We start from the raw sequence: 16,404 nt of genomic DNA, 5'->3' as shown, positions 1-16,404 counted from the left end.
TGGAACGAAATTTATTGGATATTTCAAACTTTTTTAACAAATCAATAACTGAAAAATTGGGCGTACAAAATTATTCAGCCCCCTTAAGTTAATACTTTGTAGCACCACCTTTTGCTGCGATTACAGCTGTAAGTCGCTTGGGGTGTGTCTCTATCAGTTTGGCACATCGAGAGACTGAACTTTTTGCCCATTCCTCCTTGGATGGAGGTTGGATGGTGAGCGTTTGTGAACAGCAGTTTTGAGTTCTTTCCACAGATTCTCGATTGGATTCAGGTCTGGACTTTGACATTTTTGAACCATTCCATTGTAGATTTTGCTTTATGTTTTGGATCATTATCTTGTTGGAAGACAAAACTCCGTCCCAGTCTCAGGTCTTTTGCAGACTCCATCAGGTTTTCTTCCAGAATGGTCCTGTATTTGGCTCCATCCATCTTCCCATCAATTTTAACCATCTTCCCTGTCCCTGCTGAAGAAAAGCAGGCCCAAACCATGAGGCTGCGACCACCATGTTTGACAGTGGGGATGGTGTGTTCAGGGTGATGAGCTGTGTTGCATTTACGCCAAACATAACGTTTTGCATTGTTGCCAAAAAGTTCAATTGTGGTTTCATCTGACCAGAGCACCTTCTTCCACATGTTTGGTGTGTCTCCCAGGTGACTTGGCTTTCTTCTTGCCACTCTTCCATAAAGGTCAGATTTGTGCAGTATACGACTGATTGTTGTCCTTTGGACAGAGTCTCCCACCTCAGCTGTAGATCTCTGCAGTTCATCCAGAGTGATCATGGGCCTCTTGCCTTCATTTCTGATCAGTCTTCTCCTTGTATGAGCTGAAAGTTTAGAGAGACAGCCAGGTCTTGGTCCATTTCAATATTATCACTTGCACAGTGCTCCTTGGGATGTTTAAAGCTTGGGAAATCTGTTTGTATCCAAATCCGGCTTTAAACGTCTCCACAACAGTATCTCGGACCTGCCTGGTGTGTTCCTCGTTCTTCATGATGCTCTCTGCGCTTTAAACGGACCTCTGAGACTATCACAGTGCAGGTGCATTTATACGGAGACGTGATTACACACAGGTGGATTCTATTTATCATCATTAGTCATTTAGGTCAACATTGGATCATTCAGAGATCCTCACTGAACTTCTGGAGAGAGTTTGCTGCACTGAAAGTAAAGGGGCCGAATAATTTTGAACGCCCAATTTTTCAGTTTTTGATTTGTTAAAAAAGTTGGAAATATCCAATAAATTTCATTCCACTTCATGATTATGCCCCACTTGTTGATTCTTCACAAAACATTACAGTTTTATATCTCTATGTTTGAAGCCTGAAATGTGGCAAAAGGTCAAAAGGTATATAACAATATACTATATAACTGGACTTGTTCATGTGAATAATTTGGTTGTTAAATCTTAAGTCATATATTTGCTTTACTTTTCATTTGTATAAAGTGTGTCGTTGTAGCACTGTAGTTGTATATTACAGTGTTTGTGCTTAATCAGTGGTTTTGTGTTTATTACAGTGTTTTGCTGTGCGTTCTCTCGGCTGGGTAGAGATGGCAGAAGAGGACTTGGCTCCAGGTAAAAGCAGTGTCGCTGTGAATAACTGCATCCGTCAACTCTCCTACTGCAAGAATGACATACGAGACACTGTGGGCATCTGGGGAGAGGTGAGATACACACACACACACACGTTTGTTTTTGTGAAATGTGGGGACATGCCATAGGCATAATGGTTTTTATACTGTACAAACCGTATTTTCTATCCCCCTACCCCAAAACCTACCCATCATAGGAAACATTCTGCATTTTTACTCTCTAAAAAAAAGTCATCCTGCATTTTGAAAAGTGGGGACAAAGCCAATGTCTCATATTTCACCTTCTCTTTGTAATACCTATGTCATACCCATGTCATTATACACATTTGTGTCCTCATATTTCACAAAAAACACACACACACACACACACACACACACACACACACACACACACACACACACACACACACACACTCTCTCTCTCTCTCTCTCTCTCTCTCTCTCACACACACACACACACTCACAAATGCATAACTAACAAGAATTGTTTTGTTCCGAAACAGCACTCAATTTGTTACAATGTTGCATTTTTTTTCTTGTTTCGGTTCACTTTCACAAGGCAACGTTTCAAAGCATACCAAGTCATATGTGAGTAACTGTCCTCTTATTGGTCATATTGAGTTTTCTCTGCATCATCTATGAAGATGATTGACTGGTTTTTTCTATGGGCTTATCGTAACTTTATTTGTAACTGTTGAGACACACACAAACACTATATGAATGTTGCTGTCATTCCTGCTGTTAAATTATAGCGGGAAACAACATCCATGGGCTATATATAGGCTATATATAGGCTACTACATTCATATTAATACTGCAGCAAATTCAAACGCGCTCTCTCTGGATTTTCCAGCGCTGTCTAGAGGTCAGCTCTTAGGTCAAGACACATAAATACTATACAAATATTATAATGCAGCTAAAGCAGGAATCAAGGCTTCATCGGGACAGCATTCTTGCACAGAGAAGCGCAATTGTTTTAACTGTGCTCACACACAGAATCAGACACTTTTGCTTTTTAAATAGCATATTTCCCATTATGAATTATAATAACATTTGGTTCGTTGGTCCTTTGGGTCGGATTGCTTTCACACCTCAACCGAATCGCCCCAGAGTTTGTTTGCATTCGGGCCAAGACCACCTCATTCTTGGAGCGATTGTTTTGGTGCGGATCCGAGAGCAATTGCCGTGTTCACATTTGCCTAAACGAACTGATCCAAGGGAAAAAATACACCAGGTTCTGATATATACGCTCAGGTGTGAAAGCACCCTAAGATTTATATGGTCTTTTTTTTAGCTGGGCACACACATATTCATTCAAAAATACACACAATTTTTCTAAATATGTGTCTTGTTTGTAACATTTAAAAAAGAGAGGGACAAAATGAGACAATGCAAGAAAGAATAGAAGTTATGAAAAGAGGGAAAGCTGAAAATGTCATGCAGGAAAAAAAGCAAGCGCATAGAAAAGAAAGAGTAAGAAAGAGAGTTTAATGTGTTGTGACAGGACACAGGAAGAGAGCCTCTGTTCTCCTTCTGCCTTTTATTTTCTGGTCTGATCATTTATTCATTACTTCCAACGTGCATACAAGCACTTGCATCCTTAGACCTTATAGTAGCTTGTGACATCGATTCTAAAATCTAGTCTGAAATACTGGCCATACCTACGTGGCCAGTATTTCAAGGCGTCATAGGTGCACTTCAGACTCAAAGGGTGTTCCAGAATGTAGACGGTTTCAGACACCTTTGTTTTGGTATTGTATTCTTTGCGGTAAAATTGGGTGAAAAAGTGAAGCGGGAGAAACATTGGTTGATAAATATTTAATACTAAAAAAAGCTTTTATAATTTGAAAATTACATTTAAACAGTTTGACAAATAAGCTGAAAATTGTACCTATTGTTTCTGTTATGCATTAAAGAGTATCAAGTTTTAATTTAGCAACAACTCAACCTGTGCTATTTGTATGAAATGAAATGGATTATAATATACTTACATTTCATTCAATACCAAAAAGCAAAGTATAAAAAAATCAGTTAAATAATTTTTCAATTTAATTTAAAATTAATAAAAAAAAAATATTAATTAAGTTAATCTTAGCTACATGGAGCTACTGTGTGTTCTGTCTGAAATTACATGGATTACAATATGCTTACATTTCAATACCAAATGCATAGTTAAAAAAAAAATGGTTCAGATTTAAAAATCGACTTTTTGTACCCATTACTTGCGTATGTTATACATTTTATGCTTAACATTATAGCATCATGTTTTTTACTTAGAAATGTGCTAACACCAAAGCAGAGCCTAGTGTACATTTTATAAGAGGAGTGCTACTTGTACGACGCCTTAGAAGGCAGCTGCCTTAGACAGCAAGAAAGCTCACTAGGTTTTAAAACTGAACTCTCATCTTGTTCTCTTGCATTGTGCGTGTGTATCCAGGGGAAAGATATGTACCTCATTCTGGAGAATAACATGCTGAATCTGGTTGACCCGATGGATCGTAGCGTTCTACACTCTCAGCCAATCGCAAGCATCCGTGTGTGGGGCGTCGGCCGAGATAATGGAAGGTAAACGCCGGTTGCCATGGTTTTATGGTTTAGTTAAGGAGAACATGTTAAATGATGAAGTGTTTATGAAATGTTTAATAAATGACAGAGCTAAACTGAACGAAACTGAATGTTTAATAACTCTTAATGAAAATATGGGAGATGCTGTTTCTAAAATTCTCTTAGTTCATAAATCTCAGAGTTTTTGAAATGGCACAGATGGGGCAAAAAGGGATTTGATATCAGATTAAACGTTACAGCTGCCACAGACATCAGGGTCTTATTTACGAGGAGCTAATTTTCTAGTTTGCTGCACTTGTTCGGCTGACTGGTCATCTACCAACACCGATAATGTTTAATCTCTGTAACCCACTGAATGTTGGCTCAGTCTTTTCGAGTTTCTGCCTATTTAAATCGCTATAAAGTGACCTACAAAAGCTATTGAATGGAGGTGAAGTAAATGTACATTTCACTATTAAAAGGAAATACTATATGATGAAAAATAATTAAAATAATTTATATATATATATATATATAGATATAGATATAGATATAGATATAGATATATATACTTTTTTTAATGTTCTTTTATGAAATATTGTAATGACGGCACAAAGACTTGAAACTGACAGTTTGTCTCATTCACAGAATATTGTTAATTTGATATCTATCAAAATTATAATAAACATATTGTGACTATTCAATATAGGCTAATGCCTAGTTCTAGTGGATGGTGCATGTGCTGTAAATTCTTCACATTTCACTTTAATTAGTGATTTTAGATCCGCAAACGTCAGCATCTCTGCACCTGTGACTTTCCACATGTGTTCATTATCTATAACACTCTGCAAGAGATTCACTTAATGTGTCTGTGTTAATGTATTCTGATATCGAGACACTCCTCCAGCCCCTTCACAGTCTTAAAGGTCATTATAGTGATTTTGGATTGAAGAAGTCACCCCAGTGAAAGGAGGACAGAAATAAAAGATTGATGATTGAGAGACTAATGAAAGTTTAATCCAGTGTTATAGGGGCTGCCCGTATGTGTAGCTGTGAGTGTCTGAGAGTTCATTTAAATGTTCTAAATGAATCTCTTACATACTCAGTCTGAAGAATTGTTACTTTTCCTGCTTTAGTCCCAGAAGAGCTGATTGATGTGTGTGTGTGTGTGTGTGTGTGTGTGTGTGTGTGTGTGTGTGTGTGTGTGTGTGTGTGTGTGTGTGTGTGTGTGTGTGTGTGTGTGTGTGTGTGTGTGTGTGTGTGTGTGTGTGTGTGTGTGTGTGTGTGTGAGAGTGTGTGTGTGTGTGTGTGTGTGTGTGTGAATGATGCAGGGGTGGAATGCAGCATACTTCATCAGGGATGCTGAATCACAGTTTTGCCTCACTGAGTGTTAGCAGTAGCATACTCTGACCAGCAGATGGCGCTCTTCATATGTTCACTCAACAGGAATCATGCTTTAGGCTGGGCTTTTTCAGATTTATTGTGTAGTCTGCGTGTGTAAGTATGTGCTTGTGTGTGATCATTGTGTCCTCCTATGCTAATACTCCACTAAGCCCATCAGTAACATTTTCCTCTCAAGACCTCGGAGGAGGTTACCGTAGCGACAAGCGAAACAGGAGGGGGAGGGTAGAAGGAACGCTGGGATTGGATGGAAGGAGAGAGAGCGAAAATGAGAAGGGGGTAAAAGAAGAGAGAGATCGAGCATAGAGAGGTGAGCTGCATGTTTTTAATAGAGCGGGATGAGACGAGGAGGTGAAAATCTGTAGAAAGGGGCTATGACAAGGCTGTAGCAAGATGTGAGTATTTTTCTTTCTTTCTATCACTTAATTTTAAAACTTGAGACAATAGCATGAATAGATGTAATGCTTTTTTTCTGCAAGTTGTTTTCAGTGGAAGTATGTACTGGAGTGAGAATGGAGGAATAGTAGGGCAGTTAGAAGGTGGAGTGGGTGGAATTGCTTCAGATGGTGTGATTGAGGAGGTGTAGATTTCAGTAGAGAATTATGGATGTACTCTACGCGTTGTTGTCATTTACTGTGGTGAGCATAGTATTGTGGAGTACTGTGTGTGCTGTTATTAAATTAGGTCACGGCAAGATGTTCACATTTGAAAGAGACTGCAACTTCCTTGTGCGTTCCCTCAGATCAGGCCTTCCCGCTGATACCATCCCACACATCCACGCAAACTGGAACACATGCCTTTGTTTCAAATTCCTCAGGGAAACCTCAGGGTTCTCTTCTCGGTCCATTTGCGTTGTTCCCTCCTTGTAGATTCTCCTTGACCCTCCAGCACATTTTTCTGTCAAATCCTGCTGAGGTGCTGTAACATAACAGTTTGAACAGGCTTACCAGCCTAAGGTTCATTCTGGACATTATTGAGTGCATTCAGTTCATCTGGTTTTATTCTCTCTCTCTCTGTCTGTTAAATCTCTAATTACCACACTGTTACATATTCATGTCTTCTACTGGCTGCACACAGAGATCCTCATGTTTTGAGGTGTCACATACATCTTGATGAATGTCTACATTTTCTTGTCACACCTGCTGGTGTCTCTCTTTCTCTTGAAAAATTGCTAGAAATTGATATTTTCTTAAAATTTAGTATATATTATTCCCACAGCAAGTTTTAGCAGTTGTTAAGATATGCATCCTGTCTAAGCAATTTTTTATGGTCTATTTGTAATGAATGCATTGAAATACCTGACCACATTGGAACTCATTTGTGAAACTAAAGAAGTGTTTCCGTGTAAATCCTTCATAATTCACATGTTGTTGCATTGAATTGAATGTGACCATTGTTAGAAAGGTTTGGGAATGTTTTATGCAGAAATCTTTCTTATTTGTGTATTTTCTCATCATCTTTTTTTAAAATCTTTTATTCGACTGCTTTCCGGGATTCAGAGAGAGGTAAATTGATTTACTCTTTTGGTATTTGTATTCTTCCCATTGCCCGGCTGGTCATTTTGTTCATAATAGTTTATTTTTAGCTGAAATGTTAAAGAATGATACTGTGTGTGATACAGCTGGAGGTGTAAGTATAGAGACACTCATTCATCTTAGACATCCACGTGCACCTGCATATAGTAGATGAGGTGTGTGTTTTTTCTCCACGGTTATATTTTACACCATATTTTATGTCTGCTTGAAATGGGGGTGTATGTTTCTTTTAAGTAACTGTTTTTAAATTGATTGTCTACATCTAAAGGGCACATCATCCATCAGTCTTTAAAGGCAGTTCTTAGCATATGCACAAACACACACACATACACACAAACTCAAATTCACAACTCTTGTTGTTAAAAACCAAGTGTCTGTTCTTCTGCATTAGTTATTGATTCATGTTTGTTGATCAAAATGGTTGTTTTTTAACATGAGGTGGACATGGACTTGGTCTTGATGTGCACTTTACTCCAAATAAAATATTTTTCTTTGTAATTATTTTGTAAAAATATATATTATTTTAAATCTTTCTGACCCAATCATTTTCCTATGGGTAAAATAAAGTGACCCCTGTTTGGACGACAGAGTATGTGATTTAAATTGGTGGTGAAATGTGTAAATGTGTTTTATGTTGACTTTAAACAGCTGTTTACATATGTGTAATCTTTATACAAACAGGGATTTTGCATATGTAGCACGAGATAAGGACACCAGGATATTAAAATGTCATGTGTTCCGCTGTGACACCCCTGCCAAAGCCATCGCCACCAGTCTGCACGAAATCTGCTCCAGGGTGAGAACTACACACTACACAAACATCATCCAACACCAGCTTATCCTCAATGGCCCATTCAAAAGAGTTAAACACAAAAACTGCAGAGAAAACAACCCGACAGTCTCAAGTCTCTTCGAAAGGATAGAACACAGCTGAGAAGGAAGAAACCGGCTTCACGTTCTGTTTAGGCTTCTGATTTAGGGCAGCGAGTCTAATGAGTTCGATTTCTGTGTAATAGATCATGGCAGAGCGCAAAAATGCCAAAGCTATGGCTGGAGGATCCCTACAGGATAGAACACATGCTGGGCTTGATGTCCCACTACAAGGTAACACAACGTGGTTATACACTACTGATGTTTTTGAAAGAAGTCTCTTATGCATTGCACACCAAGGCAATTATTCCAAGCTTTTGAATGGTAGTGTATGTGCATGTTGAATAGGTTAATGTTAATGTGTAATTTGTGTGTTAACCTCAGCAGAGTTCCCCACACCAAAGACTGAACTGGTGCAGAAATTCCAGGTGTTATACGTTGGCATGATGCCGGTTGCCAGACCTATAGGTGAGGAATCACTCTCACTCGTAGTCTTGCACTCATGGCTCTCATGCTCTCTATTTTTATCACATACACTTTCTGCTTTTTTCCCTAATACATAATATATTTTTTGGATAAATTGCTGTAGCTCTGAACTGATCAAATTTATACTTTCAATGTAGGTAAGTCGCTTTAGATGCAGAAATGTAAATTAATTGGTGAAACTAATCCTTTACAGCAGATCACTTTTTTTCATGTGCTCATTGAAAACAATATTGTAAATAATGTAAATGTAAATATTTACAGTGCAGCAGTGCAGTGTGGAAAAAGTATGTAAATCCTTATTTAATAGGTTGTTGATCTTCCTACCAATCAGCCATGCACACCTATCTGGCACTTTTCTTACTAACAAAACTTTTTCAGTTCACTTTTGAGATGTCTGGTGTGCATCACTTTTTGAGGTCATGCTTTTGTAACTCTTTCCATCTTTATGCAAGTCAACAATTCTTCACCTTGGGTGTTCTGAGATCTCTTTTTGTTCGATGGTTCACTTCAGACAATGTGCCTTGTGAATATCAAACTTAGTGAGTGTTGTTTTATAGTTCAGGGTGACTCTGACCTCCAATCTCTCATCTTATTGATTAGACTCCAGGTTAGATGACTCCTGACTCCAGTTAGCTTTTGAAGAAAAAGTTTTCACCCTGCTTAGTGTGTTTAATAAAGACATGAGGAACGCATCATTGTTTGTTATTAAGGCAGACTGCATTTGTCTATTGCTGCGACGGATTTACATGGAAATTCAGATAAAGCCTCTCATATTTTTGTTCCTGGAACTGTACATGCTATTACAATATGTTCCTGTTTTCTAGGCATGGACATTCTCAATGGTGCAATAGACAGTTTGATGACATCGTCCGTCCGAGAAGACTGGATCCCAGTGATGTTGAATGTAGCTGATGCAACAGTCACAGTCATCAAAGAGAAGGCAATTGCAGACCTTTTCATTTGTTAAACCCAATAACATCATTGCTAAAATAGTTGTGTGTTTTGCTAAAGAACAACTAACACAGGTGTGCTTATTATCTTGGAAATGTTGACTCTTGTATGATTCTTGGTGTCATAACCAATATTAGGAGGAAGAGGAGGTCCTAGTGGAGTGTCGTGTGCGTTTCCTGTCCTTCATGGGAGTAGGAAAAAATGTGCATTCATTCGCATTCATCATGGACTCTGGGAACCAGCACTTTGAGTGCCATGTTTTTTGGTGTGATCCCAATGCTGGCAGTGTGTCAGAGGCTGTTCAAGCAGCGTGCATGGTAAGTAATAACACCATAATAACGGTTATACACCTTGTCAAATGCGTTAAAAACTGCAGCAAACTTACAACTATGGGCACTAAAGCAAAGCTTTACGTATAACTAAATCAATGTCAAGACCAGAGCTGGTTAAGGTTAACTTTATTGTCCCCAAGGGGCAATTTGTTTCACAGCCAACAGTAAACCATACAATCAACAAATACCACACAACAGAAAAAAAAGATTTCCATGAATAATTTACCTAGAATCATTAAAAAACTATTGGTAGCTGCTACAAAATCATTTTTAAATCTATTAGCCTGACAAAATGGCAGATAATATCTACGAGTGTAAGGAAGCAACTTAAAAACATTCTGTAAGGGGTGGCTGAAATCTCTCATAATTAACTCAGCCTTCCTCAGAGTCTTAGCTTTATACAAATTATTCAAACCATTCAAAGTTGTGCCAACAAACTTACCACACACTACAACAATCCCCTGTTATCTATTTCTGTTTTTTAAGATTAAGTGACCCAAACAAGCACACAAATTAAAAAGTTATAACAGATTCAATTAAACAAGAATAAAACATTTTCATAAAAGTACTGTCCACATTAAAACCACGAAGCTTCCATAAAAAATACATACGGTGGTGGGCTTTCTTACACACAGCATCCACATGAGTCTCAAATGTCAGGCGTTGTTTCTGTAAATGAAATGTGTGATATGTGAGTAAAGTGAATCGAGAACGCACATTCACGGTTTGTTTGCGCATCAATATAACGGATTCGTGCATGCTTACTTTGCATGTCACCTCAATCGTCTTTACCTTAATTGCAATCCTCATCCATCAGAACTTTACTGGCTGGTATGCTTTATCCAGTCGAGAAATGTAGTTTGCGTATAATCTGGCCATACAGCGGTTTGAGATGTTTTGACGTTCCGTTCAGTCTGTATTTCACACACCACTCTGCGATGTGCATATAGGTGGGTAAAGCATGCTTATTACACACACAGGGACGCGCAGCAGCACACAGACATTTTTAAATATTAAAAATAAAAGGATTCCTCCCTGGAGAAGCGTTCAGTATTTCCGCTTGCAAATTCTGCCATGTAATTAAGAAATTTGCCATGGGGTAAGCGCAACTGCCTTTTAAAATGAATGGGAGATTGGTTTATTAAACGTTACACCCAAAACACCCATCACTCTTTAAGAGGCTAGGTACAACCTTTTTAGACCATGCGTCTGGTGCACCAACCTTTTTTTTTTTTAAACTAGCAAAAGTGGATTCGGACACGAAGTTCACCTGTGGCATGCGCTCCAGACCATGCACTTAGATCGTTCAAATTAGGCTAAGATAAGCGAAATTGTAGCTTCCTAATGGTTCCTTCTAATAACAAATGGTTAAAATAGAAATGTGATAAATTGCCTATGCTTAGTGAACACCATAGACTCTATCAAATGCAGGTGTAGTGTCCAGACTACCACCCAAACTTTTCATAATTTAACAAGATTAAAGTTAAAAGATTTTTCCCAGCCCAGCCTGTTGCATTGCATTCAGCACATTAATGCATCCACTTACTCTTTCTTGTTTTCTTTGTCTCTGCAGTTGAGGTATCAGAAGTGTCTGGTGGCACGCCCTCCATCTCAGAAAGCCTGCTCACAGGCGCCCCCTGCTGATTCAGTCACACGCCGCGTCTCCACCAGCGTCAAACGTGGAGTTCTGTCCCTCATCGACACGCTCAAACAGAAGAGACCAGTCACTGAGCTACCCCAGTGATCTGACAAACAAGCACGCATACTCACCGTCACTCTCTGCATGCTTATAACTATCAGAATGTCCTGTACATACCTGTCCAGTCACATGATAGAGATGAAGAGGAACTCGAGGACGAAAACTGTCATTATGAAATGAGCTGATGCCAAGAAAATACACTCACAAACACACATACACCTGATCAAGCCTCTCTCTTCCGACACCCATATGTCAGTCATGAGTATATCTGCATGGGAAGCCACGCCTCTCCAGCATGATGACAACCAACAGGCTCTTCCCATCTTGTAAACACCGCTCCATCTGGACAAAGCCTGCTGAAAGAGAGAACTTAATCCGAAGAACGTTTGTACAAATATGGCTCTTTCACACACCAGAGCTTCTTCATATCGTCACAGTTCATAGCTGTTGCATGTCCATATGTGTGTGCAGGTGTGTAGAAGAGCTTGATGCTGTTTCTTTTGCTAAAGGATGTTCACAAGTGTCATAAAAACAAGCTATTTTTGTCGCATTTTTTTGTTATCCTGACGAACACAGAAGAAGGATGGATAGATGAGAGGAAGTAATGTCATAAAACTCAGAAGATTGTGAAGGACTGCACTCTGTTCCATTTAAAGTCGGATGTTGAATATTCCTACTTGATATCTTCTGACCAAGGTGCTCCAATGTGTAAATCTTTAGTGAAATTTTGCTGGCAAAAATGTCCATTGTCAAAAGTGTTGTGATGTATGAAGCACATTTCACACAAAAGTCACTTTCAAACCAAGCAGATTTCTGTTGGTCAATGCAACGATTTGCATGACTAACTTGCATGAGCCCGAAATCTGAGTGGAGAAATACGAGTCACACGGATTCCTATTGAAATGGCTTAAAACAGTGAATGTGACTGCACCTTAAGACAAGAAAACAGTGCTAACTCAGCATTACTTTTGTTCAGTGTCAACAATGAAAACTTATACCAACCAAACTGCAGAGTATAAACGACTCTACTCAAGTTGGAAGTTGGACTTCAAGTGAAGTTCCTTTGCACTTTTCCAAGTAGGAAGTTGGAAATTGAGCAAAACACAACATTAATGTCAAAACACACCAACGCTTTCACCAAATGATTATTTTTTTTTTCAAGAAGCTCTGCTGACACACTTGTCTTCACCGGAAGTTGATGAGGAGGCTTGTAAAAGATGCGAATATATATAACGAACGTTGATGAATCAAACATCCCATAGACTTTCCCTGCATTAATACAGGTGGAAGGACATGACCTGTTCCGTTCAGTGTGTAGATGTAAAGTATGAATGTGCTTTTTATATTTCCAAAGTGAAATTGCCTTTTTCTTTTTTCTTTTGAAAGAGAGAATGTTGCAGAAGAGAACTGAATTACTCGTGGAGTGAAATACAGGAGGCGGGAAGAACTTTGCTTAGAGCCAAACAGTTCAATTGGTGTCACTTCTGCTTTGAACCCCAGCATAGTGCTTACTTCCTCGAGAGGCTCTCCAGTGACTGAAAGTCAAAAATAATTGGAACTACCTGCAGCACATGCCGTCAGTGGCTTTACATGTCCTGGTTACGCTTCACAAATGTTTTTTTGACCCGCACGCACCCACGTGGTCTTGCTGTGCTCTGGCGTGCCACCTGTATTCCTAAACTTACCCTTTCTTTCACAAGGGTTTTGACGAGTCACTTATGTGTGTACATACAGTATCTATATATAGCAAACATCATATCATAATGCTTTATTTTTCAAATTTCAGATACTTTTATTTTGTCATGTTTTTTTGTTTTTTTTGTCGTACTTGCCTTGGCATGTCTTGTGATCTCTTTCGTTCTGGCCATCATTTAAACAAAAAGTCATCTATGTGTTGTAGATAAACCAACCGACAAAACAAAGAAAAGAAGGAAGATTAAATGATGGTAGAGATTGTGAATATGAATTTATTTTATGGTCCTTTTTAGGAGAGCTAGCTCTAGGGGAGGAGATGTAAACTGTAAGTGTCTATCTATGCATTCTTTTAGCTCTGAGGAAGATTTGAGAGAGAGAAAAAGACACATTGCTTTGCATGTCCTGGGACAATTTAAGAAGAAAAACCGTACTGAACAGAAATGATATTTTTTATTTTATTTATTCTATTTTATATCGGTATATACTGGTTTTATTGTGATGTATCATATGCTTAGACATTCTTTACCCTGTCTCGGACTACAAATCACACAAGAAATGTCAATCCAAAACGGCTCAGATGCTGCCTGCCATGGTAACATACCATTTGAAAGGCCTTGTAGGACCTTTGCGCTCTACACCCATATGTCCGAAATAGGAATACACTAAGGGCCAGATTTATTAAACAGCAAATTAGCATCAGAAAGAGCAACGATGGGAGTGGAAAGTTCTGTGTGTGATCTGCTGATGACGCGCAAATTAAAGAAAACTTACGCAGCCGGATCATGTACATTATGACCAATGCAATCTACCAATTAGCATCTGGTTTTAGACATAGGTTTCTTGGGCGGTAAATAATGGCGCAAATACCAGCGCAAACCTTAGTAAATCAATTTCCATGATTCATTTATATATGCTCCTCCCATAAATGTGGTTCCTGAAAGAGAAACTCCTACAAATGCATATGCAACACAGTCAGCGTCTGCTTCAAAAATAACCCCGTCCGCGCCTTTGCAGCACATTTTTCACTCAGTCTATATGACAGTAGGTTTTTAAAGGGGTGGTAAAACACAATTTCACTTTTCTAACTTTAGCTAGTGTGTAATGTTTCTGTTTGAGCATAAACAACATCTGCAAAGTTACAACGCTCAAAGTTTAAAGCAAAGGGAGATATTTGCTTTTCAAGAAATCAATTTCTAAGGACTACAGTAAACGGCCAGTAGGGAACTACAGCCTTTTCCTCCAGGGTAGCTGACATCAGCAGCTCCAATATTTACATAAACCCCTCCTCCGAGAATATAAGGGAGGCAAGGCCATTTTTATTGCTGTGGAGAGGAGTAGACTGGACTGTGCTAGGCGGTTAGCAAATCAGAATACATTGCGTATTTTTGAAGGACCAGCTTCATAGAACCCGGAAACAATCAGACCGTTTTTACAGTGCACCCTTCAAACACAATCAGGCCTTCGAAAGAATGTGTTTTACCACCCCTTTAACACCAAAAGCTGGGTCAAACTGTTAGTAAATCTGGCCCTATATGACCAAAAGTACATTTAACCTAACAAGTGGCTATTTTAGCTGCAACAGATAATAACAGGCACAAAATCAATCATACAGCCAAACAGTCACATTTTGGGCCATTCCAACAAAACGCTTTCTGTGACAATTTGAGAAGCAGAGCAGGAAACTGGCAACAAACGCTGTGTCCGAAACAGCTTCTCAGATGTGAAGGAGAGGTTGTCCCGCTCTCATGTCATCAGAGATTACGAGGGCACATAACATTTTTTTTAAATGATAATAAACACTGCAATATTCCTTAAAACAATATGAACGGTCAGTTTTGATTTCATGGTCACTTTTTATGTAAGTTTTAATGGTGAGCTTTAAAAATGTGGCGCCCATGTGCAAGACACTGAAAATGGTAAAAGAGGTCCTTCTAATAATGCATTTTGCTATTCAAACAGAAAAACTATTAAAAAGGGGAGCAATGGAAGGCAATTGACACAATAGGAAGCAGTGATAGCTGTTAGGTCTAGCGCCCTAATAATGAGGATAATCATTTTGGTCATTTAGTGTATGTTCTAAAATGTTAATTCAAACTATTTCGTCAACAGACACATTTGTAAAGATTGTCACAATCCAATTTTTCACAATGACCAAAATTAGAACGCATTTGTACGGGCAGTATGTAGATGTTCAGCTAGCTCCACTATAACTCTCGTATCTTGACCACACAAGGCCCATCGTATTCTGCTTTCACCCTGCAGATAATCAGAGTATGAGATGAAGTAAGCGTTGTCTGTATAGACGTGTCAATCTGCCTGTGTACTGCACCCCTTCAGTATCCCCTTCTTATGCAGTTTTGAAGATGTGCATTTTGGTTTTTGTTCTTTTCTTTCACGTGAATTTCTCTCTGTGATGTTGGGTCTCATACAATGCAATGTTTTCTTTTGGATAAGAATCAATCACACTTTGTTTAGAAATGAATTCGTTGGCAACCAGTCGGCTGTTACGAGTGAGAGGTAGGGGGATTATGGGTAATGTAGTCCAGTACAATAATTCAGCATAGAATCATCATTCTCATGTTAGCCAAGAGTAGTGTGTTTGATTGACTCTAGTGTTCTTGCATGGTGAAACACTCTGATTGACAACTATCAGGGGAAATCCCATCACAAGAATTAACATGCTAAGAATGAACACTACTGGTGACGTAAACTCAAACACGCTATTGTGGAAACATTGGCTTTCTCTGCGCTACACTAATTTGTACACCATATAAATGTAAACTGTTGTGAAAATAAATGGCATATCACAAAATACATCAAAATGTTTCTGGCTGTTAATTGATCTCATACATATTGTCTATTTTTTGTAGAAAGAATTGTCCTAATGATATTTTAACACACTCGTAGATATTGTAAATGTTGTAGGTTTTGGTAAATGTTCATGTTTTCACAGTCTCCGCTTATGGTCCACCTTAAGTTTATGGGTGGAGCTTCATGCTTAGCATGTCTCTATTTTTTAATGTTGTTTATGTCTATGTTGTGTTTATGTCATGTAATATGCATTCATACAAACCATGCGCAAATTCGTCAACATCATTGCAGAGTATTTTCTGCTTAAATCTGCAGTGAAACAAAGACAGTCTCAAAAAACGCATTTTGAATTAGCCTGTGTTTCTGACGTCACAAACTTGTAACCAATCGTGTCATTGTGTTGGCGGGCTTTAGAAAAGGCTAATCATATTAATGTGATACAGTTATGTGTCAGATGTGTCAAAAAAGCAATACCTTTATGCAGTGTT

The 16,404-nt window shown here is 38.6% G+C and overlaps 1 protein-coding gene across 5 annotated transcripts in view; it reads left to right on the top strand.

Moving 5' to 3' along the window:
- Positions 1 to 15,927, top strand: part of apbb2b (amyloid beta (A4) precursor protein-binding, family B, member 2b) — a 64,392-nt gene extending 48,465 nt beyond the window's left edge. For 3 of the 5 annotated variants that reach the window (XM_067441788.1, XM_067441789.1, XM_067441792.1), the window contains 8 exons: positions 1,518 to 1,664; positions 4,030 to 4,157; positions 7,754 to 7,868; positions 8,089 to 8,176; positions 8,327 to 8,410; positions 9,253 to 9,368; positions 9,517 to 9,696; positions 11,285 to 15,927. In XM_067441788.1, the coding sequence (XP_067297889.1) occupies positions 1,518 to 1,664; positions 4,030 to 4,157; positions 7,754 to 7,868; positions 8,089 to 8,176; positions 8,327 to 8,410; positions 9,253 to 9,368; positions 9,517 to 9,696; positions 11,285 to 11,455 (1,029 nt within the window). In that variant the 3' untranslated portion in view covers positions 11,456 to 15,927. Of the gene's footprint in view, positions 1 to 1,517; positions 1,665 to 4,029; positions 4,158 to 4,791; positions 7,043 to 7,753; positions 7,869 to 8,088; positions 8,177 to 8,326; positions 8,411 to 9,252; positions 9,369 to 9,516; positions 9,697 to 11,284 lie in introns of those variants that run through there. The other 2 variants (XM_067441790.1, XM_067441793.1) reach the window with 2 other exon arrangements.
- The last annotated feature ends 477 nt before the right edge of the window (positions 15,928 to 16,404 follow it).

Source organism: Pseudorasbora parva, chromosome 4, assembly GCF_024679245.1.
Source record: "Pseudorasbora parva isolate DD20220531a chromosome 4, ASM2467924v1, whole genome shotgun sequence".
Classification (NCBI taxonomy): Eukaryota; Metazoa; Chordata; class Actinopteri; order Cypriniformes; family Gobionidae; genus Pseudorasbora; species Pseudorasbora parva.
This window is presented reverse-complemented; position numbering and strand designations above follow the sequence as displayed.